This window comes from Mustelus asterias, chromosome 9 (assembly GCF_964213995.1).
Source record: "Mustelus asterias chromosome 9, sMusAst1.hap1.1, whole genome shotgun sequence".
In the NCBI taxonomy this organism is placed as follows: Eukaryota; Metazoa; Chordata; class Chondrichthyes; order Carcharhiniformes; family Triakidae; genus Mustelus; species Mustelus asterias.
Genome location: NC_135809.1, coordinates 74,074,455 through 74,102,008, shown reverse-complemented (window position 1 = coordinate 74,102,008; position 27,554 = coordinate 74,074,455). Strand labels below are relative to the sequence as shown.

The window sequence follows — 27,554 nt, the reverse complement described above, 5'->3', positions numbered from 1 at the left end:
CTAGGCTGAATGATCCCTTCCCTGAGGAGCCGCTGAACCTCAGATCGAATAAAGATCCGATCCTCAGCGCTGTAACGCCTGCTCTTAGTTGCGATGGGCTTGCAGCCTGGCACGAGATTCTCAAATAAAGATGGCGGGGTGATTTTGAGTGTCGAGAGACTGCACGTGGAGCGCGCTGGGCAATTTGGAGGCTGCTGTTCTCCCACTGAAAGTGGAGGGAGTGGCCCATCGTACTGCAGGGTCACACTCCTCAAGTGGACCATAAAGTCTAGTCCCAGGAGTATCGGAGCGCAAAGGTGCGGTAACACGAGGAACCTGAAGTTCTCATAAACTGTGCCCCGCACCGTTAGGTTTACCACGCAGCTCCCAAGAACGGTAACAGATTGGGACCTCAACGCCATAGAAATTGTCTGTCTGACAGTCTGTACTCGGAGACTGCACCGTTTCACGGTGTCAGGATGAACAAAACTCTCCGTGCTCCCGCTGTCAAACAGACAATGTATCAGGCGTCCGTTTACCTCTATGTCCATCATGGACTTGTCGAGTCTGTGAGGCTTGGCTTGGTCCAGGATGATTGACGCCACCGTTGAATCTTGAGTGCAACTGCAGGCAGCTGAGATGGTTGATGATGATGACCCCTGCTGGTCGTCTGCGGTCGGTGTCGACCAAAATGGCTGCGCCCATGGATCGCAAGTGGTCGATGGCGTTGAAAGTGGCGGCACTCGCAGGTCGCACGTGTCTTGCGTCGTCGTCCTCAGGAATGGCGGCGCTCGTGAATCGCACGTGGTGGAAGACCTTGACGAAGCCGGAGACAAGGAGACAGATTCTGGAGAGTCACACGCCGCGCTGTTAGGCTTCGAAGGTGGTTTAGCTCGACACACTTTAGCATAGTGCCCTTTCTTCCCACACGTGGAGCAAAATACCGTTCTGGCTGGACATCGCTGACGAGGGTGTTTTGCCAATCCACAGAAATAGCACCGCGGGCCTCCTGGAGCCGCCGCCGCCATCAGGTCTGAGGTTGAAAGCACGATCGCGCAGTTTTTCGGAGCCGCTGGGTAGAGTTGAGTCGGTGGCTGTACTTGCCACGATGTTCCCACGTGGTCGGTGGGGTAAGTTTCAAGATTTCTGGAGGCCGTTTCCATCACAACAGCCAATTCCACCGTCTTAGCGAGGTCTAAGTTACCCTGCTCTAGCAGCCGCAGGCGAATATAGGATGAGCCGATTCCCGCCACGAACGCATCTCGGATCAAATCGTTAGTATACTGGGTCGCCGACACTGACTTGCAATTGCAGGCTCTGGCTAGCTGCTGAAGTTCGCGCAGGTACTGTCCTGTCGTTTCTTCGGGCTGCCGCCGTCGAGTGGCTAGAAGGTGTCGAGCATGAATCTCGTTTGGCGGTTTGTTGTAGAGTTTCTTAAGTAGTTCGATGGCCCCTTTGTAGTCTTGAGCATCGCGGATTGATGAATACACAGTGTCGCTTACCCTTGCGTGGAGGACCCGCAGTCTATCGGCGTCGTTTTGAATGGCTGTTGAGGCGTCGATATAATCTTGGAAACACTTCAACCAATGGTCGAAAGTGTTCGACGCTCCAGCTGCACGTGGATCTAAGGTAAGCCGATCGGGTTTTAACATTTGCTCCATGGTTTTTTTTTCAACCAAAATTTGCTACTAATAAAGTTGATGCACGATTAAATCACTCGGAAGGCTGGATCGTACCCGGGAAATAAAGGCTTTTATTAGTAACAAGAATGGAGCATACTGTATAACAATATAATCCCAGTCTAAAGGGTCACCAGGCAGTGCAGTGACCTTTATACTCCTACAGGTAGGCGGAGCCAACCGGAGTGTACCACAGAACAATACCAACAGGTAGAACACCCCAACCCTAACCCCAACAGTGACAACAGTAACATATGTACAAGTACCCACAGTGCTAACCATCTATGGTTCAGTACTCATAGTGGTAACCATCTATGGTTCAGTACCCACAGTGCTAACCATCTATGGTTCAGTACCCATAGTGGTAACCATCTATGGTTCACCACACTCCGCACAGACAGTGACCCAAACTGGGAATCGAACCCAGGTCCCTGGCACTGTGAGGTAACAGTGCTAACCATTGTGCCACTGTGCCACCAGATGCCTGTTACCAGGGGAACTCGTACTCAATGAGCTCCACAGGGAGTTCAATCAGTGATAGGACCTCATGGGGATTACCACACCTCGCTCTCCGCACCCTCCCTCTCTCCTTCCTCCCTCCCTCTCTCTCCTCCCCTCTCCCTCCCTCTCTCCTTCCCCTTCCTCCCTCTCTCTACCCCCATCCCTCCCTCCCTCTCTCCACCCCCTCCCTCACTCTCTGTGTGATCTATAAAGTTGCAGACACGTGAGGATGTCCCTGTTGTTTGGGACTGACGAGGATGCAGGAAGCTGCTGGTGAAGGATATTTCGCACTGTGAGTACTGTGCTGTGAGTTTGATGCTATCACCTAAAGAGATACTCAGACTGAATGGTGTTTGAAGTTACAGACTTATAACTGAAAAAAAAGCTGCTTCGAGAAGTTAGTTTACTTGTTGAAGAGAGGTGAGATTTGTCACATGGTTGGAAGTACAGTGGAACGAAAATCATTGTGGAATTGAAGCAACAAAACCTGGGTACGATACTTAGAGCCCCAAGACACGAAAGAGAAAGAGGGGGAGAGGGAGAAAGAGGGAGAGAGAGAGAGACAGGGAGAGAGATAGAGAGGGAGAGGGAGGAAGAGGGAGAGAGAGAGTGAGAGAGAGGGAGAGAGTGAGAGAGAGAGGGAGAGAAAGAGGGAGAAAGAGAGAGACAGGAAGAGAGAGAGAGGGAGAGAGAGGGAGAGGGAGAGAGGGAGTGAGAGAGAGAGGGAGAGAAAGAGGGAGAGAGAGAGACAGGGAGAGAGAGAGAGAGAGAGGGAGAGAGAGAGGGAGAGAGAGAGGGAGGGAGGATGAGCCTGAAGTCAACTCTAAAAAATCCCCATGAGGGCTGAATTATGGAAAAGAACATCTGTTTCAAAAGAGAGTGTCTTGGCCCAGCTTTGAGAAGAAGAATGTGGAAAGAACTATTTCCTGACAAGGCGCTGTGTCTGCAGAAAGATACACAGCCTCTTGGTTTAATTGAGTTTGCAATGTGGACACAAGTGAAGAATTTGATGGAAATAGGTGATGTCAAATTTCACCAAGTGAGGTTGAGTGTGCTTCCCGACATCACCCTACACGCCTGCACTTTCCAGTCAGTGGGGGTGATTTGCGCAAACCCCCACCAACAAGTAAAGGGCCAATTAAAGCCATCAAGAAGGCAACAGACAACAATTTCACACTGCTCACGTGATTTTCATCCCATGGGCAAAACAGATGGGCAGAAAACACAATTTTATCTTTTCCTCATCCAAAGGCAGGATTAAAAGGCCCTCCGAGCACAGACATTTTCTCTGTCATTGCCAAGTGTGACTGAAGAGTTGTCCCAGAGTTTCTTTGGATCTCAGCAGTGTTTGAAACCTGCCTCACTGTATTTCAGGAGGATTAGAGAACAGTGGGCGGCACGGTGGCACAGTGGTTAGCACTGCTGCCTCACAGCGCCAGGGACCTGGGTTTGATTCCCGGCTTGGGTCACTGTCTGTGTGGAATTTGCACGTTCTCCCTGTGCCTGTGTGGGTTTCCTCCGGGTGCTCCGGTTTCCTCCTACGGTCTGAAAGACGTGCTGGTTAGGTGCATTGGCCATGCTAAATTCCCTCTCAGTATACCTGAACAGACGCCGGAGTATGGCGACTAAGGGATTTTCACAGTAACTTCATTGCAGTGTTAATGTAAGGTTACTTGTGACAATAATAAATAAACTTTAAACAGTGATCCTTCATTTGCAGAGCACTGGCACTCTGCATCTGATCCAATGGGGAGAGTGTATTCTGCTGCTGGGACCTGATCTGAAGAGAAGGAGAGGGACAGGAGGGAGAGGAGGGAGGTGAGCATGGCTAGCATCCCAGGGAGAAACCTTTAAGAGGCAAGGCGTGGGTTCAGTTGGTGCAGGGACAGCAGGGAGGCCAAGACGGGAAGGTCCTCCATCGACACAACTGCCCAGCGACTAGAGCGTACAAACAGCGCACCATCTACCTCCAAATGTCTGGCGGCCATTGTCACAGGAGGCTCCGCCTCTCCAGAGACACGGTGACAGCAATGTGCCACATGATTGGTCCAGAAATCACCTCCAACTGCGTGGGTGGTCTTCCCATGCCAGCTGCTTTGAAGATCGCAGTGTCGCTCACATCTACACTTCCAGCTGTTTTCAGGCTCAGTGGGGGATCTGTGCAATTTGTCTCAATCAGCTGGTGACTGATGTCCGGACATTTACCCACTATCAGACAGAGATGGAGATAGCTCGAAGCTTCACAGCAATAGCTGGGTTCCCCCATATCCAGAGCGTGTCTCTCTCATAGTCAGAGCATGTTGCACCCTATACAACCTGAGTCTGACAGAGGTTGAGGAAAATGAGACAGCTCCGCAGAGAAGCGAGGATCACTCAGTGGACCTGAGGAAGAACCTGAGGAGGCGTAGGGTGAGGATGCAACAGGAACCGTCAGTGGGGCCAGTGAGGCAGGGACACCAGGGATGCTTTGACCCTGCAAACCTCAGGCAGGTATCCAAGAACTTGATGCTTCCTCATGCCAATGGCAGTTGCCATTCCGAGCACAATTTGCAAAATAATGGACATAAATAATGTGCCAAACCCCTCCTGTGCTCAAAGTGCCTTCAGCTTATGTCTGTGGTGTTGTGTCTTGATGCCCACCACCCCTGCTGGCAGTAGCATTGGAGGCAGCCCTGTTGACTTTTCTGCCCTAGTGGCTGTGATGCCCTTGGCGGTTGTCCGTAGGCTGCCAGAGGGTGAGCAGTCTCTGTCTGCGAGGGTGACAATTACCGGCCGTCCCATTGTATCAGGCAATAGGACCCTGTGTGAGAACCTCTTCGGCTACGTCAAGGGCACCCTGAAACCCATCGTACAAAGAACCCCCAGCTTCTGTCGCGACACTACAGACTTCCTACAGAAACTCAGCACACATGGAGCAGTTGAACCAGGAACACTCCTCATCACAATGGATGTCTCGGCACCCTACACCAGCATCCCCCACGATGACAGCATTGCTGCAACAGCCTCAGTACTCAACGCTGACAACTGCCAGTCTCCAGATGCAATTCTACAACTCATCCGCTTCATCCTAGACCACAACGTCTTCACCTTCAACAACCAGTCCTTCATCCAGACACACGGAACAGCCATGGGGACCAAATTCACACCTCAATATGCCAACATCTTCATGCACAGGTTCGAACAAGAACTCCTCACCGCACAAGACCTTCAACCGATGCTATACACTGGATATATTTTCTTCCTTTGGACTCATGGCGAACAACCATTGAAACAACTATATGATGACATCAACAAGTTCCATCCCACCATCAGACTCACCATGGACTACTCTGCGGAATCGGTTGCATTCTTGGACACACGCATCTCCATCAAGGACTGTCACCTCAGCACTTCACTGTACCGCAAACCCATGGATAACCTCACGATGCTCCACTTCTCCAGCTTCCACCCTAAACACGTTAAAGAAGCCACCCCCTACGGACAAGCCCTCCGTATACACAGGATCTGCTCGGATGAGGAGGATCGCAACAGACACCTCAAGACGCTGAAAGGCACCTTCATAAGAACAGGATATGGCGCTCGACCTATCGATCGACAGTTCCGACGCGCCACAGCGAAAAACCGCACCGACCTCCTCAGAAGACAAATATGGGACACGGCGGACAGAGTACCCTTCATCGTCCAGTACTTCCCCAGAGCGGAGAAGCTACGACATCTTCTCTGGAGCCTTCAACATGTCATCGATGAAGACGAACATCTCGCCAAGGCCATCCCCACACCCCACTTCTTGCCTTCAAACAACCGCACAACCTCAAACAGACCATTGTCCGCAGCAAACTACCCAGCCTTCCGGAGAACAGTGACCACGACACCACACAACCCTGCCACAGCAACCTCTGCAAGACGTGCCGGATCATCGACACGGATGCCATCATCTCACTTGAGATAAACATCCACCAGGTACACGGTACAAACTCTTGCAACTCGGCCAACGTTGTCTACCTGATACGCTGCAGGAAAGGATGTCCCGAGGCATGGTACATTGGGGAGACCATGCAGACACTATGACAACGGATGAATGAACACCGCTCGACAATCACCAGGCAAGAGTGTTCTCTTCCTGTTGGGGAACACTTCAGCAGTCACGGGCATTCAGCTTTGGATCTCCGGGTAAGCGTTCTCCAAGGCGGCCTTCACAACACACGACAACGCAGAATCGCTGAGCAGAAACTGATAGCCAAGTTCCGCACACATGAGGACAGCCTCAACCGGGATCTTGGGTTCATGTCACACTATCTGTAATCCCCACAACTTGCCTGGGCTTGCAAAATCTCACTAACTGTCCTGGCTGGAGACAATACACATCTCTTTAACCTGTGCTTAACCATCTCTCCACTCACATTGTCTGTACCTTTCGGACTTGATTACCTGTAGACACGTATTCCAACCATTATCTTGTCAATTGAGTTTGTGTCTGTATATGCCCTGCTTGTGAACACAAGTCCTCACTTACCTGATGAAGGGGCAGCGCTCCGAAAGCTTCTGCTGCCAAATAAGCCTGTTGGACTTTAACCTGGTGTTATGAGAGTTCTTACTGTGCGAGGGTGAGACCAGCCTCAAGGCTGGGCACTCCTCAGTCATCACAGCTTCATCAGATGCAGCGGGCACTGGCAGAGGGATGGAAGAGCTTGTGCCCTCATCTGAAGCCCCCCGAGAGGAGCCCACAGTGCTTCCACTCTCTGTGCCCTGGGACCTCTCTGACTCTGCCTCCTCATGGAAATGTGATGTGCCCTCACCACTGTGCTACCCACAGAGATGATAACCTAATGCCCGCCAACGTGTGATTATCTGAGCTGGTTCTGAGAGACAGTGTGATGCAGGTCCAGGAACAATTTTTTCCTTAAATTTTAAAGTTAAAGTTTATTTATTATTCACAAGTAAGGCTTACATTAACACCGCAATGAAATTACTATGAAATTCCCCTAGTCGCCGCACCTGTTCGGGTCAATGCACCTAATCAGCACGTCTTTCAGAATGTGGGAGGAAACTGGAGCACCCGAGGAAACCCACGCAGACACGGGGAGAATGTGCAAACTCCACATAGACAGTGACCCGAGCCGGGAGTCGAACCCGGGTCCCTGGTGCTGTGAGGCAGCAGTGTTAACCACAGTGCCACTGTGCCATTCTGGATGCTTAACTAGGGCTTTCTTGGGGTCGCCTGTGACTCCTGCGCATCTGTGGAAGGAAGGTACAACATCAGTAAATTCAATCATCATCATCACTATGAGGCTGGGTGGTATGATGAGACAATGGCGATATGGTGCATGGTGCTGTCTTCATTGGAGCTTCAATGAGGTCTGACTGTCACAGTTCACTGTCTGTGGCTCACCTCTCCCTCCACTTACACTGTGGCTTATTGTGCTGACATTCTAGCCTTGGCAGTGCAGGCTTCAGTGCTAGTTAGCATATATACTCAGACTACTAACTGCATAGGGGAATGGACACCCAACTACATCTCTCCACACAGGTCTATGCCATCTCTGCACTTACCCTTGCCATCCACAGAAGATCATTGAACCTTTTGCAGCACTGTTGCCACATTGTAACCACTGACCTGGGTGGCGGATTCTGACCAGGCCTTTTTGATCAGGTGGGACAACCTTCTCTTGTCATCTCTGGACATGAGAATGTGCCACCTGGCACAGACAGACCCCCTCCACCAGGACTCTCCCAGGCACCCATTGATGAAACGAGGGCAGAGTGCCCACCCGACATACCCTCTTGACTTCCATGACCACCATTGCTAGATAACAGGAGCGTTATTGTAATGGCTGCTAACAGTTCCCTCAGCCACCCACACACCTCCTGGCAGCTTCCAGGGAACTCTTCCACCCACCCCACCCCCGGATCTCCATTGGACCCAGTGCCTGACTCTTTTCTACCCCCAGGCAGGGTAAATCCAGCTGCCAGGCATGTTTCAAACTGGGAGACTCTTAATTCCCCACCCAGTGTAATATGACGCTAATAAGGTAATCTTCACCGACTTCACACCCCACCCTGAACATAACATTCAGACCATAATTCCATTTCATACCAAAATCAATCTGATTTAAATATGTGAGATATACAAAACACATGAGATTTGTCATTTGTAAAAGTGGAACACTTTAATTTTATGGTTTGAATTTGCGCTTGAACTAATCACCCTGTTTGGAAGCAAGTAAACACTCTCTTTCATTTGCAGACTATAATTGTCATGCAGATGGTCATTGATAGGGTGACTATTGGAATTCTGGGTAGAAAGGCCTGCCGGGGTCTCAACAACATCAATTCAAATGATAACAATGAACTGAGTAGATTGAGCTAATAGAGTTAGTGACCCAAAGTCATTAACCAAGGCATGTTTGATATTGAGACATCCACAAATATTCTGAGATGGGATAGGACAAGCAGAAGAAATGAATTGAATCAGAAGGTGTATGAGTCTTAATGAATATTCTTCATATCCCACACACCCTCTGGGCAATTCTGCTGGAGGTGTATAAAATCAACTCAACAACAGACTTCTACCAACCACAGGGCAATGAGCTAGAGGGAGGACTGCAAAAGACACAAGTCATTGCCAATGGGTCTCGTGGCAGTTGGTTTTATATGAATATGAATAGTGATTCAAGACCATGATCAAAACCGAGGAGACTTTCTACATTGATGCAGCCATTGTGGTGTGATAGATATTAAACATTGACAAAATGAAACATTGCAGTCCGGAATTTCCACTCATTGGATAGATACATTGGGAAGAAGCCTTTGCGTAGATCTGGCCAATATTAAAGTGGTTTTGGAAATGCAAACACTGACTGATGTAGCAGGCATCCAGCCATTGATTGGATTCACTCAATGTCTTGAATAAGCATCTCCCACATCTGTCAGATGTAACAAAGACATTTAGAAATGCCATGCAGAACGAAGCTGGATGGTTCTGGGAGAATCAGGAGGATTGGCATCAAACTGACTCAGAGAAATGAGCACCAACATGCCAGTCCTTGGACAGAATAATTTCAAGAAATGCATTTGACAATGTAATTCATCTCAATCTGGAGTTGGAGCAACATTGATCCAGTCGTGTGTTTATAAAGGACATTGCCAGTAGCAGAGATAGGATTAACACAGATAAAGCAGGAACTTCTATTGATGCTGTTCACACTAATTAATGAATGGCTGACACATGAAGATTGAAGTAGATCACCATCCATTCGAGTGAATCATTCACAGGTCACTAAACAATGCACCGTAGAGCTTTCAAAGAATGTGTCAAGACTCTACTATCCACTTTTTGTTTTCTGGTTTCTTTGGTTTGCCCCAGTAGAACCCACCCCTCTCCAATTGGGCCATCTGTCACTTGTTCTTTAGTTTTGCTTCCACTGAGCACCTCCTTTGGTTCTCCTACTAACATATTCTGTTATCTTACCTTTATGCCACTATCAATACCTTCTTTCATCCTTAATGCTACCATTAACACTCCCTTTGTCTGAGTCCATGACATCTTTATCAATCTCTCCTTAGCTCCAATCTACACCTTATCTTCTATTTTGCTCAAACCCTCTCTCCAACTATATAATCCATTATATTTCCACCCTTTTGGAGTTGAAACATTACCTCTCTTTCTCTCTCCACAGATCTGGCAGCCCTGCTGAGTATCACCAGCATTTTCTGTTTATATTTATGTTAAGGCTCCAAGCATTTTGTCTGGAAGTGTCCAGTGAGAGTACAAGGAAGGTGGTCCTGCCTGATACACTGAGTGGAGCATACCTGCCAGATGTTCACATCTGGGAAGTTGTTTGTGAGCGAGTGGGACAACATTGATCATGCTGAGTTGATTCCAGTTGGAGACTCTCACTGGCAACTCCTCAACCCAGCTGCAGTGGCGGAGTCTGTTCAGAAGCAACTGTGTTCGATTATTCAGCCTGGGAACAAGTCCAAGGTCTCTGAACGCCTCCAAACCTTCTTCGACTTTTGAGACTTTACAGTCCAAGTAATTGTTTTTATTCGTTCATGGGATGTGCGTGCCGTTGGCTGGGCCAGCATTTATTGCCTATCCCTGAGGGCATTTAAGAATCAACTACATTGCTGTGGGTCTGGAGTCACAGATAGGCCAGACTGGGTAAGGATGGCAGATTTCCTTCCCTAAAGGACATGAGTGAACAGATGGGTTTTTCTGATAATCGACAATGGTTTCATGGTCATCAGTAGATTCTTAATTCCAGATTTTTATTGAATTCAAATGTCACCATCTGCCTTGATGGTGTTGTCTGAAAGCGGACAGATACTTTGACCAATTTGTGTTAAAACATTTTACCTAAATGCCCTTACACACGAGATGGACAAAGGACAGTACTCAGTCCGTGGATCAACCTAAATTTTATGAACACATTCTTATCATACGTGCAAAGCGTGTCATGAATATTGAACTAGACCACACCCTTTCTGAGCACAAGTGATTTCACCGGCAAATCAGTGCCGGTAACATCGCAAGAGGCGAAAAACTAACGCACAATTCTGATGCCTGGTGGGTGCTTTCCTTCGAGGTGGTGGGGATTGTTGTGGGGCGGGGGGGGGGGGGGCTGTCAACTCCTGAGGGCCTTGTCAGGTTTTGCTCCTCCAAGGGATGACACACGGTTCAGTGTAAGAGAGGGACAGGTATCTGGGCAGCTTGGAACTTGCTTGAGGAAGGTCATACAGATAAAGGTTTGTGGATCCTCACTTCTGTGGCACATATTGACATCAGTCACTCATAGCTCACTCGGGTGCCTCCCCTCAGAGCTCCATCGCACATTCCTTGAAAAGGGGTAGGAGATGCAATTCGGGAAATCTCCCATCTGTCTTCTCCTGCTCCCTTTGGTTATGGGCCATTTTCTCCTGTGGAGACAAAAGGGGATGATTGAGAGCTTGATGGCCAGCAGGCCCAGAGAGGGGGATGGGGGGGAACAGGTGGCGTATGTCAGCTCCGCCCCTCAGCGGGTAGGGGTTGTGACAGGCTTCGGGCTCATTTTCTGGTGAGTGCCACACAGCTGCAGATACACATTGGGTGGAGGTGGGAACGTCCAAGGAATCAGGGAGGTGGAGCACTGCCAGATCCCAGGAAACAACTGGCCCCCAGCCAGATTCCGAGCCGCTGGAAACAGTTTACACAAAGCTGCTGGAGATGCAGAAGCAGAGCTGGGACTGCAGGACAGGGTATCAGCAACATTCCAGCAACTGTACAGTCAGAAGACAAATAGGAGTCAGACTTCGGCAGCAGGGCAGCATCACAGCTTGCCTCAACAGCGAGTCGTTATCTCCTTCCTGCCTGGACAAGTCACTCGCTGGCACGGCCAACTCAGAAACATAGAAACCCTACAGTGCAGAAGGAGGCCATTCGGCCCATCGAGTCTGCACCGACCACAATCCCACCCAGGCCCTACCCCCACATATTTTACCCGCTAATCCCTCTAACCTACGCATCCCAGGACTCTAAGGGACAATTTTTAACCTGGCCAATCAACCTAACCCGCACATCTTTGGACTGTGGGAGGAAACCGGAGCACCCGGAGGAAACCCACGCAGACACAAGGAGAATGTGCAAACTCCACACAGACAGTGACCCAAGCCGGGAATCGAACCCGGGACCCTGGAGCTGTGAAGCACCAGTGCTAACCACTGTGCTACCGTGCCGCCCATCAGGCCCATCATCCTGTTGTGATGTCAATGGGACCTTCGGAGGGACAAAAAGAAGTGCGCTATGTCACGGAGTGTGGACATGGGTTCTGGAGGGGGTATTGAAGCTGTCGGACACCACGCCTCCTAATTGGTGAAACTTGCAGCACTGAGGACCTTGCTGCCACTGGTTGTCCATCCTCCGGGTCCGCTTGGCTCATCCTCCTCTTGGTCCACCACCTCCTCAAAGCAATTCATCTTGTCTTCCTCCTTCAGAGTGTTACCCCTCTGTTGCACCAGGTTGTGGAGCACAGAGCAGACCACCACGACACAGGGACCCTCTGTGGGGCTGTATTGCAGAGCACCACCAGAGCAGCCCATCTTCAGCAGACCAATGCACCGCTCGATGATGAATCAGGTGGCAGTGTGGGCTTCATTGTATCAGGTCTCTGCCTCCATCTCAGGCCTCCGCACTGATATCATCATCCATGACCGCAGCGGCCTTGTCCCCCACAAGCCAACCTGGCAGCTTGAGGTGGTCCTCGAAAACCCTGGGCATATCGGAATGTCTCAGGATGTAGACTTTGTGCACACTCCCCGGGTAGCGTACACACCTGCATGATATTGAGCAGATGGTCGCACACAATCTGACATTCAGGGAGTGGAATCCCTTGTGGTTGATGTAGGGCACTCCCTGATTCCACAGGGCTCGCATGTCGTCTATAGCCATCTGCATTTGAGATGTTCCAGCAAATGCAGCGAAGCCTGCAGCTCGAGCAGCTTGTTGGGCCTGGCCCGGGTCAAAGCGGATGTAGTCACCTGCCCGGGCGTACAGGGCATCCGTAGCCTCCCAGATGGATCTGTGGGCCGATGACAGAGCATTGCCACATAGGTTCCCGCTCAAGCCCTGGAATGACCCAGTTCAATCCAAGATGGCGTCGGATCGTGGCAACTTCTTGCAAGATGTGCCCAGCATAGCCTCTAATTCTACCTTTTACTCTCGTTCTATGCTTTTAAAACTCTATTCTAACTCTTTTCATATCAAGTTGATCTTTCTCTACACTGTAACACTACATTCTGCACTCTCCTTTCCTTCTCTATGTACGGTATGCTTTATCTGTATAGCAAGCAAGAAACAATACTTTTTACTGCACACTAATAGATGTGACAATAATAAATCATCAAATCAGTGGTGTAGAAGTTCAGGGCTGCCGTAACTTTCACTGCCACTAGGAGCAGGTATCCTCTCCCCCTGCAAGGTGCCAGGATCCAAGGATGTGGCACAGGTGTCACACTGTCTCGGCTCTCAGCCGGAGTCTTCGGTGCCACATGGTGTCTGGCAGCTCACTGTAGGTTATATGTCTCCTGTACAGCCAACGTCTCTGTCCCCATCTTCGACCAATGGGCGACCGTGTCTTGAACCTGACAGCGATGTTCTGGTGTGGCCTCCAGCCTGGATTGGCCCTGCTTCAGCAGCAACAATGATCACTGCCAGCTCTGCTGGTTCTATTCTAACATTCATGGTTGCTCGGGGGATGAGGTGGGGGGCACTGCTGCTGACCTCTACCACATCATCACCTCAGCGACTATAGGCACTACCTATGCCCCCGCATGGTCACCAATGGCATCCCACACAGTTGTACCCTCCCTTCACACGATGCCTTTTGCACCCCAGTGCAATTGTGTGGTCGCTGGTGTGAGGCTTGAAGCTGCCCCTCTGGATGGCTGCCCATCCCCCTCTCAGATACAGACCCCTGATACCATGGTTAATTGCCCCTTAGGATTGGGTGGATCGGCCATGATCAATGGGCTTGGTACACTGACACTCAGGTAGTGTATTAGGGCATCTGTGGTTTGATTGGTCATGATCAATAGGTGGGTTGTGGGTTTAGGGTGGGGTATTGGGCTGAGCTAGAGTGCTCTTTTAGAGGGTTGGTGCAGACTCGATAGGCCAAATTGCCCCTTCTGCTCTGTAGGGATTCTATGATGGGATACCACGGGACAGTGGCGACAGCATGTGGCATGTGGCCCTCAGGTAGTGCATTAGGGTGGCTGTGAGACAGTCCTCATCGAGGAACCTTTGCAGTGTAAACCTGTGTACACCCACCTAGAAGCATGGTGCAAACTGGCTTCCAGACATGGTGGCAGTTCAGACAGATGGTGGGGAAGCAGCCTCCTGACTTCCATGCGACAGGTGCCCATTGTAGGGAGCTCTGCAGAGTCGATGCAATGTGCAGAGCCATGTTAACACCTGCCGAGCTCCCTTGATTGGGCAACAGCTGCCAGGCCTAGTGCTTGTTACTGTTAGTGGGACCGCGGATGGAAGATACCGCAATAAATCACAGAGCCTGCCCAGCAGACGGGTAGTAGAGTTACGAGTGTAATATTAGTGGGACTTAAACTCACCCTTATATCGAACCCCTTGAAGATCTTTCAGGAAGCAGTTTAAGTTTATTTATTAGTGTCACAAGTAGGCTTACATTAACTCTGCAATGAAGTTACTGTGAAAATCTCCTGGGAGAATGCTCGCCACACGAACCCTAACCCAGCGGCAACCCCCAACCTTCGATCCCCAGCCTCTGTGCCCATGGGAGGGAGGGGGGTCCCCCAACCCACCCCATACCATGGCAGCGGCTGACAGTAGCAGCTTCCACCTCAGTGGAAAGATTATTTATTATTCCGATGTTTGTGATCATGTGTTCCACATTTTGCTGAATGGCAGTATGGCAGCAACACTTTATCAGTGCTTTTTTGTTTTAACTTTGGGTTGACAGCGGATCCTGTTGAAGGGAAAGATCCCACATGTTGGCTGGGAGTCATCATCATCGGCAGGTCTGTCATGTGACTTGATTTTGTTTCTGTGCTGTGTGTGAGATGTGGTGAAGTAGCAGATACTATTGGAAGTTAACATATGATGTTATTTGTTTAAATGAATCATTGTGTCTGCTATTTAAAAGGTGTAGCCAGCTCAGGGGCATCATGGTCATGAATGATTGAGACTGCAGGCTGTTTACTGACTGGATGGGATGTGGGCATCACTGGCTGCACCCATCCCTGAGGGCAGTCACATTGCTGTGGCTCTGGAATCACATGTAGGCCAGACAGGGCAACAACAGCAGATTTCCTTCCCTAATAGGCATTTTCCAACAAGCAACAACGGTTTCTGTGGTGGACCTCAGTTGTGCCTTTGTCCTATTTGGACCACCGTTGTGTGTGTTTGTCACACCTGGACACCTCCCCTTCCGGTTTGGTTCCTCCCCTCGGCACCTAGTATAAAGGTGGCTGTCTCCTCCCCCTTGTTCAGTCCAGGTCGGTTATTTGTTGGGATCTGCTCCTGATTCTGTTGTGAATAAAAGCCTACACTTGTATTGGCACACCGGTAGTCTTTCGCCTTATTGATAGCGCATCAGTTTCATGGTCATCATTTAACTTTAGACTTTCAATTTTATTATATTTATTTTATTGAGTTTTTAAATGTCACTATCTGCTGTGGTGGGATTTGAACCCGGGCCTCCAGAGAATTACCCTGGTTCTCTGAATTAGCAGTTTAGTGACAAGTGCACTACGCCACTGCCTCCCCTGTGCATCACTCTGGGAAATGTGTCAGACAAGCCATTGGTTTGTATGTTTTACAGCCCGTTTGGGGTTTGAACAGCAAGCAGACAGAACTAATGTGCCCAGTTAGTTTAGTGACTGTGATGAAGATCCTAGAAGCCAGTGAGCTGGAAATCTGAACGGTGCAGATGGAAGAGGCGCTGTGGCGTGAAGCCTCATGTTTGGGAGCTGCTCCATACCTGCAGCTTGGAGACTGGAGCTGAATGTTTGAAACGCGAGTGATGCTGATGAGTGATGCAGACACTCTGATCTGTCACAGCCAGGGGCACGGGGGAAAGGTCTGACCCTGTGGGATTGCTGACATTTATATTGAGCAAGTAGAGTACAGCATTTACTGGGAGGAGCTCCAAGTGGACCAATCAGAAGAGGCTCTTCATCGTGCACACTGAATTGGGCCAGCCATTGAGAATATTGTGCACAGACAGTTGTTATCCAATCAACAAATCAGAGTTAGCATGGGATTGTCTGCATCAGGAAGGAATTCAGATTTGGCTGTTTGGGTGAAACAGGGTACTGTAGTGCCCTATATGCACCTCGTGTACCTGCTAAACGTTTCAAGCAAGAACAAAGGCCCGTGGGTAATCACCAATAAACGCTGAAGGTCCAAATGCTGACCTTGCTGACCATGCTGACTTTGCTGGTCATGCTGACCTGGCTGACCTTACTGACCTCAATGACCTTGCTGACCTGACTGACCTCGGTGACCTGACTGACCTTGCTGACCTGACTGACCTCGGTGACCTGACTGACCTGGCTGACCTGACTGATCTGGCTGACCTTGATGACCTTGCTGACCTTGCCGGTCTTGCTCACCTTGCCGACCTTATTGACTTTACTGACCTCGATGACCTTGCCGACCTTACTGACCTTGCTGGTCTTGCTCACCTTGCTAGTCCAAAGATGTGCGGGTTAGGTTGATTGGCCATGCTAAAATTGCCCTTAGTGTCCTGAGATGCATAGGTTAGAGGGATTTGTGGGTAAATGTGTAGGGATATGGGGGGAGGGCCTGGGTGGGATTGTGGTCGGTGCAGACTCGATGGGCCGAATGGCCTCTTTCTGTACTGTAGTGTTTCTATGATTCTATGATCCTCCTGACCTCGATGACCTTACTGACCTGGCTGATCTTGCTCACCTTGCCAACCTTGCCGACGTTACTGACCTTGCTGATCTCCAATTCTGGCCCACCTCTGCTCTAAGTCAGCCATGTATTGTGCCTCTGTTAAATGTCCATTTTTCTGGATTAATTTGTTTCTCTGATGAAGTGCACTCACTGTCCTGATTTGTCAGTGACTGTGGGTCCCTTTAACTTGTTCATCTGAATGTTGCCTCCTCAAGTTCACCATCCAATCACAGCCCTGAATGTTACCTCCCCAAGCTCATCATTCAATCACAGCCCTAATTGTTACCACCCCCAATTCATTGACCAATCACAGCACAGCTCTTAGCACAGATGAAAGCAGACACAACGAAGCTGTTTGTTTCAATAAAATATTAATGACATTTTGGCCGTTGTGTTTCCAACAGTTTGAATTAATACCAGATATTTATACAATGACATAATTGCACACAAAACCTCACAAGTGTTGTACATGATGACAGTTTATATTCTCACTATGTAACGATGAAGCTGATAGGGTGGTGTTGTCACAGTCACAGTCTGTTAGTCTTCCTCTCTGACTGGCAGTTTAGTGATTGGAGCTCGGGGTAGATGAGGAAGCCAGTGAAGGTGATGTATTTGCCATGGTTGCTGTAAGCTCCGTAACCATCGTGCTGGTAACTGTAGAGCCAAACCCGGTCTCCTTTCTGCAGTGATAGCATCAGGCTCTGACTCTGCATCTCTCTCCGTTTGGAATGGCTGTCATCATAGATCATGGCCTGTACCTCATCCTCATTCTTCATCAGTTTGACAGACATGGTTTTGTAAGGCAGCTTACCGATATTAAAGGAGAAGTAATAGGCCCCAGGTATACGACATGTGAACACCCCGAGGGAGGGTTTAAAATCACCGCCAATGTTGACAAACTCTGTGTCAAAGGGCATGGGCTCGTGCTTGTACCGGTCACCATCATCTCCCAGGAGGCTCTCGGTCCTAGCGACAGAGAAGGCCGAACGTGGAGCCTGCTGCTGGCTCAGTGTGAGCTCTTCAGTAGCGGGTTGTTCCTCTCCCAGAGGGGCTGGCTCATTGTCCAGGGCTTGCTGCACATCCTCCTGGGGGTGGCTCCTGGCGGGCTCAATGCCGTTCTTTTCCTCGCTCTTGTGCCAAGGCTCCAGTTGGCGAGGGGCCTCGGTGTGCCAGGAGCTGTCACTGTCCTGGGAGTTGGAGGGCTCGCTGTCAGGATAGATCAGGTAGCCATTGAAGGTGGTGTAAGGGCCCATGTTGCTGTACAGTGCATACTTGGGGTCACCGTGCAGGCGCAGCCACACGGTGTCTCCACGATCTAACTGCAGCATGGCACTCTGACTCTGCACCTTCCGCTCCTGCCGATGGTGTTCGTCATACACAATGACCTGGACCTCTTTCCGGTTCTTCATTAACATCACAGAGAGGCTCTTCCTGGGAAACTTACCCACAGTGAAGGAGAAGTAATAGGCTCCAGGCACACGGCAGCTGAAGATACCCGTGTGGGGGTCAAAATCGTGCCCAATATTCACATACACCTTGTCAAAGGTCACCACCATCTGGGCTCCTCCCACCATGCTGTTGGTCCTGGCTGCGGAGAAAGCTGATCTGGTCTCTGCCACTGGCTCCTTTGGCACAGTCAGCACCTCACCACACTCCACACGCCACAGTAAACCAAGCAGCAGCTGTGCTCCCAGCAGCATCATTTCCTGTAAAATACATATAATTCACATGAGATCTCAGGGATGGGAAGGATTGGGCCTTGAGCAGGGAGCCGCAATACTAGCCTTGCCAGGCACAATAACACACTTCCTCTTTATTCAAAAGCAAAATACTGTGGATGCTGGAATCTGAAACGGAAACAGAAAAAGCTGGAAAATCTCAGCAGGTCTGGCAGCGTCTTTGGAGAGAGAATAGAACCAACGTTTCGAGTCTGGATGACTTCAGCAGAGCAGGCTTCTCTATCCATAGAGACAGGCAGATCAGTGGAGATTTCCCAGCATTGCCTGTTTTTGTGCTCTTTATTGAGCTTGCTCAGAGCGGTATAGAGCTGCAGCCACAGCACCCTCATCTCAGAGACACACATCTGCGTTCAAACCTTACGCTAGACACCACAGTTCATAATCCACAATGATAGAGATACTGCAGTACTGAGCGAGCGTTGCACTGTCAGAGGGTCATCACTGAGGGAGTGCGGCACTGTCAGAGGGTCAGTACTGAGGGAGTGCTGCGCTGTCAAAGGATCACTACTGATGGAGTACTGCACTGTCAGAAGGTCATTAATGAGGGGTGCTGCACTGTCAGAAGGTCAGTACTGAGGGAGTGCTGCACTGTCAGAGGGTCAGTACTGAGGGAGTGCTGCACTGTCAGAGGGTCAGTACTGAGGGAGTGCTGCACTGTCAGAGGGTCAGTACTGAGGGAGTGCGGCACTGTCAGAGGGTCAGTACTGAGGGAGTGCTGCACTGTCAGAGGGTCAGTACTGAGGGAGTGCCGCACTGTCAGAGTCAGTACTGAGAAAGTGCCGCACTGTCAGAGGGTCAGTACTGAGGGAGCACTGCACTGTCAGAGTCAGTACTGAGAAAGTGCCGCACTGTCAGAGGGTCAGTACTGAGGGAGTGCTGCACTGTCAGAGGATCAGTACTGAGAGAGTGCTGCACTGTCAGAGGGTCAGTACTGAGGGAGTGCTGCACTGTCAGAGGGTCAGTACTGAGGGAGTGCTGCACTGTCAGAGGGTCAGTACTGAGGGAGTGCCGCACTGTCAGAGTCAGTACTGAGGGAGTGCTGCACTGTCAGAGGGTCAGTACTGAGGGAGTGCGGCACTGTCAGAGGGTCAGTACTGAGGGAGTGCTGCACTGTCAGAGGGTCAGTACTGAGGGAGCGCTGCACTGTCAGAGTCAGTACTGAGGGAGCGCTGCACTGTCAGAGGGTCAGTACTGAGGGAGTGCCGCACTGTCAGAGTCAGTACTGAGGGAGTGCTGCACTGTCAGAGGGTCAGTACTGAGGGAGTGCGGCACTGTCAGAGGGTCAGTACTGAGGGAGTGCTGCACTGTCAGAGGGTCAGTACTGAGGGAGCGCTGCACTGTCAGAGTCAGTACTGAGGGAGCGCTGCACTGTCAGAGGGTCAGTACTGAGGGAGTGCGGCACTGTCAGAGTCAGTACTGAGGGAGTGCTGCACTGTCAGAGGGTCAATACTGAAGGAGTGCCGCACTGTCAGAGGGTCAGTACTGAGGGAGCGCTGCACTGTCAGAGGGTCAGTACTGAGGGAGCGCTGCACTGTCAGAGGGTCAGTACTGAGGGAGTGCCGCACTGTCACAGGGTCAGTACTGAGGGAGTGCTGCACTGTCAGAGGGTCAGTACTGAGGGAGTGCGGCACTGTCAGAGGGTCAGTACTGAGGGAGTGCCGCACTGTCAGAGGGTCAGTACTGAGGGAGTGCTGCACTGTCAGAGGGTCAGTACTGAGGGAGTGCTGCACTGTCAGAGGGTCAGTACTGAGGGAGTGCCGCACTGTCAGAGTCAGTACTGAGGGAGTGCCGCACTGTCAGAGGGTCAGTACTGAGGGAGTGCGGCACTGTCAGAGGGTCAGTACTGAGGGAGTGCCGCACTGTCAGAGGGTCAGTACTGAGGGAGTGCGGCACTGTCAGAGGGTCAGTACTGAGGGAGCGCTGCACTGTCAGAGGGTCAGTACTGAGAGAGTGCCGCACTGTCAGAGGGTCAGTACTTATGGAATGCTGCACTGCCAGAAGGTCAGTACTGAGGGAGTGCTGCACTGTCACAGGGTCAGTACTGATGGAGTGCAGCACTGTCAGAGGGTCAGTACTGAGGGAGTGCGGCACTGTCAGAGGGTCAGTACTGAGGGAGTGCTGCACTGTCAGAGGGTCAGTACTGAGGGAGTGCCGCACTGTCAGAGTCAGTACTGAGAAAGTGCCGCACTGTCAGAGGGTCAGTACTGAGGGAGCACTGCACTGTCAGAGTCAGTACTGAGAAAGTGCCGCACTGTCAGAGGGTCAGTACTGAGGGAGTGCTGCACTGTCAGAGGATCAGTACTGAGAGAGTGCTGCACTGTCAGAGGGTCAGTACTGAGGGAGTGCTGCACTGTCAGAGGGTCAGTACTGAGGGAGTGCTGCACTGTCAGAGGGTCAGTACTGAGGGAGTGCCGCACTGTCAGAGTCAGTACTGAGGGAGTGCTGCACTGTCAGAGGGTCAGTACTGAGGGAGTGCCGCACTGTCAGAGGGTCAGTACTGAGGGAGTGCTGCACTGTCAGAGGGTCAGTACTGAGGGAGCGCTGCACTGTCAGAGTCAGTACTGAGGGAGCGCTGCACTGTCAGAGGGTCAGTACTGAGGGAGTGCGGCACTGTCAGAGTCAGTACTGAGGGAGTGCTGCACTGTCAGAGGGTCAATACTGAGGGAGTGCCGCACTGTCAGAGGGTCAGTACTGAGGGAGCGCTGCACTGTCAGAGGGTCAGTACTGAGGGTGCGCTGCACTGTCAGAGGGTCAGTACTGAGGGAGTGCCGCACTGTCACAGGGTCAGTACTGAGGGAGTGCTGCACTGTCAGAGGGTCAGTACTGAGGGAGTGCGGCACTGTCAGAGGGTCAGTACTGAGGGAGTGCCGCACTGTCAGAGGGTCAGTACTGAGGGAGTGCTGCACTGTCAGAGGGTCAGTACTGAGGGAGTGCTGCACTGTCAGAGGGTCAGTACTGAGGGAGTGCCGCACTGTCAGAGTCAGTACTGAGGGAGTGCCGCAGTGTCAGAGGGTCAGTACTGAGGGAGTGCGGCACTGTCAGAGGGTCAGTACTGAGGGAGTGCCGCACTGTCAGAGGGTCAGTACTGAGGGAGTGCGGCACTGTCAGAGGGTCAGTACTGAGGGAGTGTCGCACTGTCAGAGGGTCAGTACTGAGGGAGCGCTGCACTGTCAGAGGGTCAGTACTGAGAGAGTGCCGCACTGTCAGAGGGTCAGTACTTATGGAATGCTGCACTGCCAGAAGGTCAGTACTGAGGGAGTGCTGCACTGTCACAGGGTCAGTACTGATGGAGTGCAGCACTGTCAGAGGGTCAGTACTGAGGGAGTGCTGCACTGTCACAGGGTCAGTAGTGAGGGAGTGCTGCACTGTCACAGATCAGTACTGTGGGAGTGCTGCACTGTCACAGGGTCAGTAGTGAGGGAGTGCTGCACTGTCACAGATCAGTACTGTGGGAGTGCTGCATTGTCAGAGGGTCAGTACTGATGGAGTGCAGCACTGTCAGAGGGTCAGTACTGAGTGAGTGCTGCACCGTCAGAGGGGCAGTACTGAGGCAGCGCTGCACTGTCAGAGGATCCGTACTGAGGGAGTGCTGCACTGTCAGAGGGGCAGTGCTGAGGGTGTGCTGCACTGTCAGAGGGTCAGTATTAAACGTGTGCTGCACTGTCACAGGATCAGTACTGAGGGCATGTTGCATTGTCAGAGGGTCAGTTACCAGGGAAGAGCTGCACTGTCACAGGGTCAGTACTGAGGGAGTGCTGCACTGTCAGAGGGTCAGTACTGAGGGAGCGCTGCACTGTCAGAGGGTCAGTGCTGAGAGAGTGTGGCACTGTCAGCTTGTCAGTACAGAGGGAGTGCTGCACTGTCACAGGGTCAGTACTGAGGGAGTGCTGCACTGTCACAGGGTCAGTACTGAGGGAGTGCTGCACTGTCAGAGGGTCAGTACTGAGGGAGTGCTGCACTGTCAGAGGGTCAGTTCTGAGGGAGTGCTGCACTGTCACAGGGTCAGTACTGAGGGAGTGCTGCACTGTCACAGGGTCAGTACTGAGGGAGTGCTGCACTGTTAGAGGGTCAGTACTGAGGGAGTGCTGCACTGTCAGAGGGTCACTTCTGAGGGAGTGCTGCACTGTCAGAGGATCAGTGCTGAGGGAGTGCTGCACTGTCAGAGGGTCAGTACTGAGGGAGCGCTGCACTGTCAGAGGGTCAGTACTGAGGGAGTGCTGCACTGTCAGAGGATCAGTGCTGAGGGAGTGCTGCACTGTCAGAGGGTCAGTACTGAGGGAGTGCGGCACTGTCACAGGGTCAGTACTGAGGGAGTGCTGCACTGTCACAGGGTCAGTGCTGAGGGAGTGCTGCACTGTCAGAGGGTCAGTACAGAGGGAGTGCTGTACTGTCAGAGGGTCAATACTGAGGGAGTGCCGCACTGTCAGAGGGTCAGTACTGAGGGAGTGCTGCACTGTCACAGGGTCAGTACTGAGGGAGTGCCGCACTGTCAGAGGGTCAGTGCTGAGGGAGTGCTGCACTGTCAGAGGGGCAGTGCTGAGGGTGTGCTGCACTGTCAGAGGGTCAGTATTAAACGTGTGCTGCACTGTCACAGGATCAGTACTGAGGGCATGTTGCATTGTCAGAGGGTCAGTTACCAGGGAAGAGCTGCACTGTCACAGGGTCAGTACTGAGGGAGCGCTGCACTGTCACAGGGTCAGTACTGAGGGAGTGCTGCACTGTCAGAGGGTCAGTACTGAGGGAGCGCTGCACTGTCAGAGGGTCAGTGCTGAGAGAGTGTGGCACTGTCAGCTTGTCAGTACAGAGGGAGTGCTGCACTGTCACAGGGTCAGTACTGAGGGAGTGCTGCACTGTCACAGGGTCAGTACTGAGGGAGTGCTGCACTGTCAGAGGGTCAGTACTGAGGGAGTGCTGCACTGTCAGAGGGTCAGTTCTGAGGGAGTGCTGCACTGTCACAGGGTCAGTACTGAGGGAGTGCTGCACTGTCACAGGGTCAGTACTGAGGGAGTGCTGCACTGTCAGAGGGTCAGTACTGAGGGAGTGCTGCACTGTCAGAGGGTCACTTCTGAGGGAGTGCTGCACTGTCAGAGGATCAGTGCTGAGGGAGTGCTGCACTGTCAGAGGGTCAGTACTGAGGGAACGCTGCACTGTCAGAGGGTCAGTACTGAGGGAGTGCTGCACTGTCAGAGGATCAGTGCTGAGGGAGTGCTGCACTGTCAGAGGGTCAGTACTGAGGGAGTGCGGCACTGTCACAGGGTCAGTACTGAGGGAGTGCTGCACTGTCACAGGGTCAGTGCTGAGGGAGTGCTGCACTGTCAGAGGGTCAGTACAGAGGGAGTGCTGTACTGTCAGAGGGTCAATACTGAGGGAGTGCCGCACTGTCAGAGGGTCAGTACTGAGGGAGTGCTGCACTGTCACAGGGTCAGTACTGAGGGAGTGCCGCACTGTCAGAGGGTCAGTGCTGAGGGAGTGCTGCACTGTCACAGGGTCAGTACTGAGGGAGTGCTGCACTGTCAGATGTTGTATTTTGAAATGATTATTCTCTCTCAGGTGTTGCATGACACAAATTGTAAAGTGACCTTGTCCTAACCATGATAAATCCGCACACTGTTTGTCCATCTGTTGATTGGTTCCTGCTGTTGTCCAGAGACGAGCAGTTAGTTCACTTCAATATCATTTGTTGGCTCGGAATTATTTTGGGCTTTGTGGAGGATATGTATGGAGTATTGTCACAGATAGATAGCCCTTTCATTATATCCTATTTGGGTTCCATTTCATGGAATAACTGTAATTCCTCAAAACGTGGAACTGTGTGGCATTGGGAAAAATAATGTCCTCTTTACAATGGAACCTGTTGATTGTGGCTCAGTGCGCTGTTACACTGAGGAAATGCTTGTTACAGAGGGTTAATTCTTTGAGCTGAGTGGTCCCTGTGTAGATAAAACTTTCTCCATGTCCCACCTTCTGCCTGATTATTCCTTTCAGTTTGATGCTGGAGAATGGAGTGGGTGTAAGATTCAGCTTCCTGATGTTAGATTGAAATAATGAGCCCGTCATCTGTGGACACACTAACTGTGTCTGGAATTACTGATCTGAGGAATGAGTTGATGACTATTTAAAATGAGTGGGGGTTTACACAGAGACTTTCTCCACCATTTTGTTTAACGCATTGATTCTGAGTGGCTCGGTAAGTCTACATGATCAGGGCTGCTTTGTTATGTACAGTCGTTTCTGTGCTAATATTAGATTTGTTTGACTTTGAAACACATGGAGTCACTCAGTTAGACCAGCATTCAGCAACCTGCTGAAAGAGAGTTCCAGCGATTGCTGCTTCCTGCGTCAGGTTTTGATTTGAGAAGGGTAAGGGAGGCTGGTGGTTATGGGTGGTGGAGCTGGATGTTATGGGTGGTGGAGCTGGCGGTTATGGGTGGTGGAGCTGGCGGTTATGGGTGGTGGAGCTGGCGGTTATGGGTGGTGGAGCTGGCGGTTATGGGTGGTGGAGCTGGCTGGCGGGGAGGAAGGTGACCTGCTTCCCCTGTTTCCCACCTTTCCCCAAAGCTAGTCTGCTCCCTGCTCTGTTAATGTGGGCAGCTTCCCAGCTACCTTCAGATCAAGAGCAAAGCTGATATTATGGGGAGGTGGTATTGTCACTGGACTAGTAATCCAGAGACTCTGGGTAATGCTCTGGGGAGCCAGGTTCGAATCCCTTCACGGTAGAAGGTGAAATTTTAAAACTCAATAAAAATCTGGAATTAAAAGTCTGATGATGACCATGAAACCATTGTCGATTGTCGTAAAAACCCATCTGGTTTACTCATGTCCTTTAGGAAAGGAAATCTGCCGTCTTCACCTGGTGTGGTCTACATGTGACAGCAATGTCTCTGAAAAGGCCCAGCAAGCCACTCCGTTATATCAAATTGTTACAAACGGAAGAGAAAGGAATGAAACTGGACGGACCGCCCGGCAGCAACACCAAAAACGACAACAATAAACCCTGCCCTGTCGACTCTGCAAAGTCCTCCTCACTAACACATGGGGGTTTGTGCTGAAATTGGGAGAGTTGTCTCACAGACTGGACAACAACAGCCTGACCTAGACACACCAACTGAATCATACCTTACAGAAAATATCCCAGATACCAGCATCACCATCCCTGGGTATGTCCTGCGTCACCGGCAGGACAGACCCAGCGGAATGGCGGCACAGTGCTATACAGTCAGGAGCGAGTTGCCCTGGGAGTCATTAACATCAACTCTGGACCCCATGAAGTCTCATGGCACCAGGTCAAAAACGGGCAAGGAAACCGCCTGATGATTGCCATGTGCTGCCCCCTATCTATCAGTATCAGTAACTCTTCCATGTTGAACACTACTTGAGGGCAGCAAGGGCACAGAATGTCCTCTGGGTGGGGGACTTCAATCGCCAAGAGTGTCTCGGTAGCACCACTGACTGAGCTGGCCGGATCCTAAAGGACATCGCTGCTAGACTGGGTCTGAGGTGGGTGGTGAGGGAACCAACAAGAGGGAAAAACATACATGGCTCATCCTCACCAACCTGTTTGCTGCAGATACATCTGTCCATGACAGTATCGGCCCTTACGGAGACAAAGTCCTGTCTTTACACTGAGGATACGCTTCACTGTGTGCTGTGGCACTACCACCATGTTAACTGTGATAGACGTCAAACAGATCTAGCAGCTCAAAACTGGGCATCGATGAGGTGCTGTGGGTCATCATCAGCAGCAGAGAATTGTACTCAACCACAATCTGTAACCTCATGGCCCAGCGTATCCCCCACTCTACCATTACCACCAAACCAGGGGATCAGCCCTGGTTCAATGGAGAGTGTTGGAGGGTGTGCCAGGAGCAGCACCAAGCACACCTAAAAATGAGGTGAAGCTACCAACAGGACTGGGTCGAATAGAGCCATAGAGCAGAAGCAGCAAGTGATAGACTGAGCTAAGCAACCCCACAACCAACAGATCAGATCTAATCTCTGCAGTCCTGTCATATCCAGCTGTGAACGATGGTGGACAATTTATTAACTCACTGGAGGAGGCGGCTCCACAAATATCCCCATCCTCAATGATGGAGGAGCCCAGAACATCTGTGCAGACGATAAGGCTGAAGAACTTGCAACAATCTTCAGCCAGATGTGCCAAGTGGATGTTCCCTCTCGGCCTCCTCCGGCGGTCCCCAGCAAGACAGTTGTCTTTGTTAGACTTTTAATTCCAGAATTTCTATTGAATTTTTTAAGTTCCACCATTTCTGTGGTGGGATTCGAACCCGAGTCTCCAGAGCTTTACCCTGGGTCTCTGGAATACTAGTAAAGCAACAATATCACTGTACCACACCTCCCTGGGGGTTACCATTGACCAGAAACTGAACTGGACTAGCCATATAAATACCGTGGCTACCAGGGCAGGTCAAAGGCTGGGAATTCTGTGGCAAGTAACTCACCTCCTGATTCCCCAAAGCCTGTCCACCATCTACAAGGCACAAGTCTAGACTCTAAAGGTGTCAGGGAATATGGGGAGAATATGGTGTTGAGATAAAGGGTCAGACATGATCATACTGAATGACAGAGCAGACTCAATGGGGTGAATGGCCTGTTCCAAGTTTCTGTCTTTCTATATGAAGTCAGGAGCATGATGGAATACTCCCCACTTGCCTGGATGACTGCAGCTCCAGCAACACTCAAGAAGCTTGACACCATCCAGGACGAGCAGCCGCTTGATTGGCACCCCTTCCACAAACATTCAATCCCTCCGCCACCGACACACAGTGGCAGCCATGTGTATCATCTACAAGATGCACTGCAGGAGCTCACAAGGTTCCTTACGCTGCATCTTTCAAACCCACGATCACTACCATGTAGAAGGACAAGAGCACATTATACCCAGGAACAGCCCCAAAATAGAGTTTCCCCCCCAAATCACTCACCATCCTGACTTGGAAACATATCCTCGTTTTTTCTTAGAATTCCTACAATGCAGAAGGAGGCTATTCAGCCCATTGAGCCTGTACCCACAACAATCCCACCCAGGCCCTATCCTGTAACCCTACACATTCACCCTGCTAGTCCCCCTGACACTAAGGGGCAATATAGCATGGCCAATCAACCTAACCCACACATCTTTGGAGTGTGGGAGGAAATTGGAGTGCCCGGAGGAAACCCACGCAGACACGGGGAGAACGTGCAGACTCCACACAGACAGTAACCCAA

At 51.0% G+C, this 27,554-nt stretch overlaps 1 protein-coding gene across 2 annotated transcripts in view; it reads right to left on the bottom strand.

Moving 5' to 3' along the window:
- Positions 1 to 16,948: 16,948 nt before the first annotated feature.
- The window catches only part of c1qtnf4 (C1q and TNF related 4), a 41,231-nt gene continuing 30,625 nt past the window's right edge, over positions 16,949 to 27,554 (bottom strand). The window contains exon 2 of one of the 2 annotated variants that reach the window (XM_078220369.1): positions 16,949 to 18,296. In XM_078220369.1, coding sequence (XP_078076495.1) covers positions 17,118 to 18,293 — 1,176 coding nt within the window. In that variant the 5' untranslated portion in view covers positions 18,294 to 18,296 and the 3' untranslated portion in view covers positions 16,949 to 17,117. The remainder of the gene's footprint in view (positions 18,297 to 27,554) is intronic. The other variant, XM_078220370.1, reaches the window with a different exon arrangement.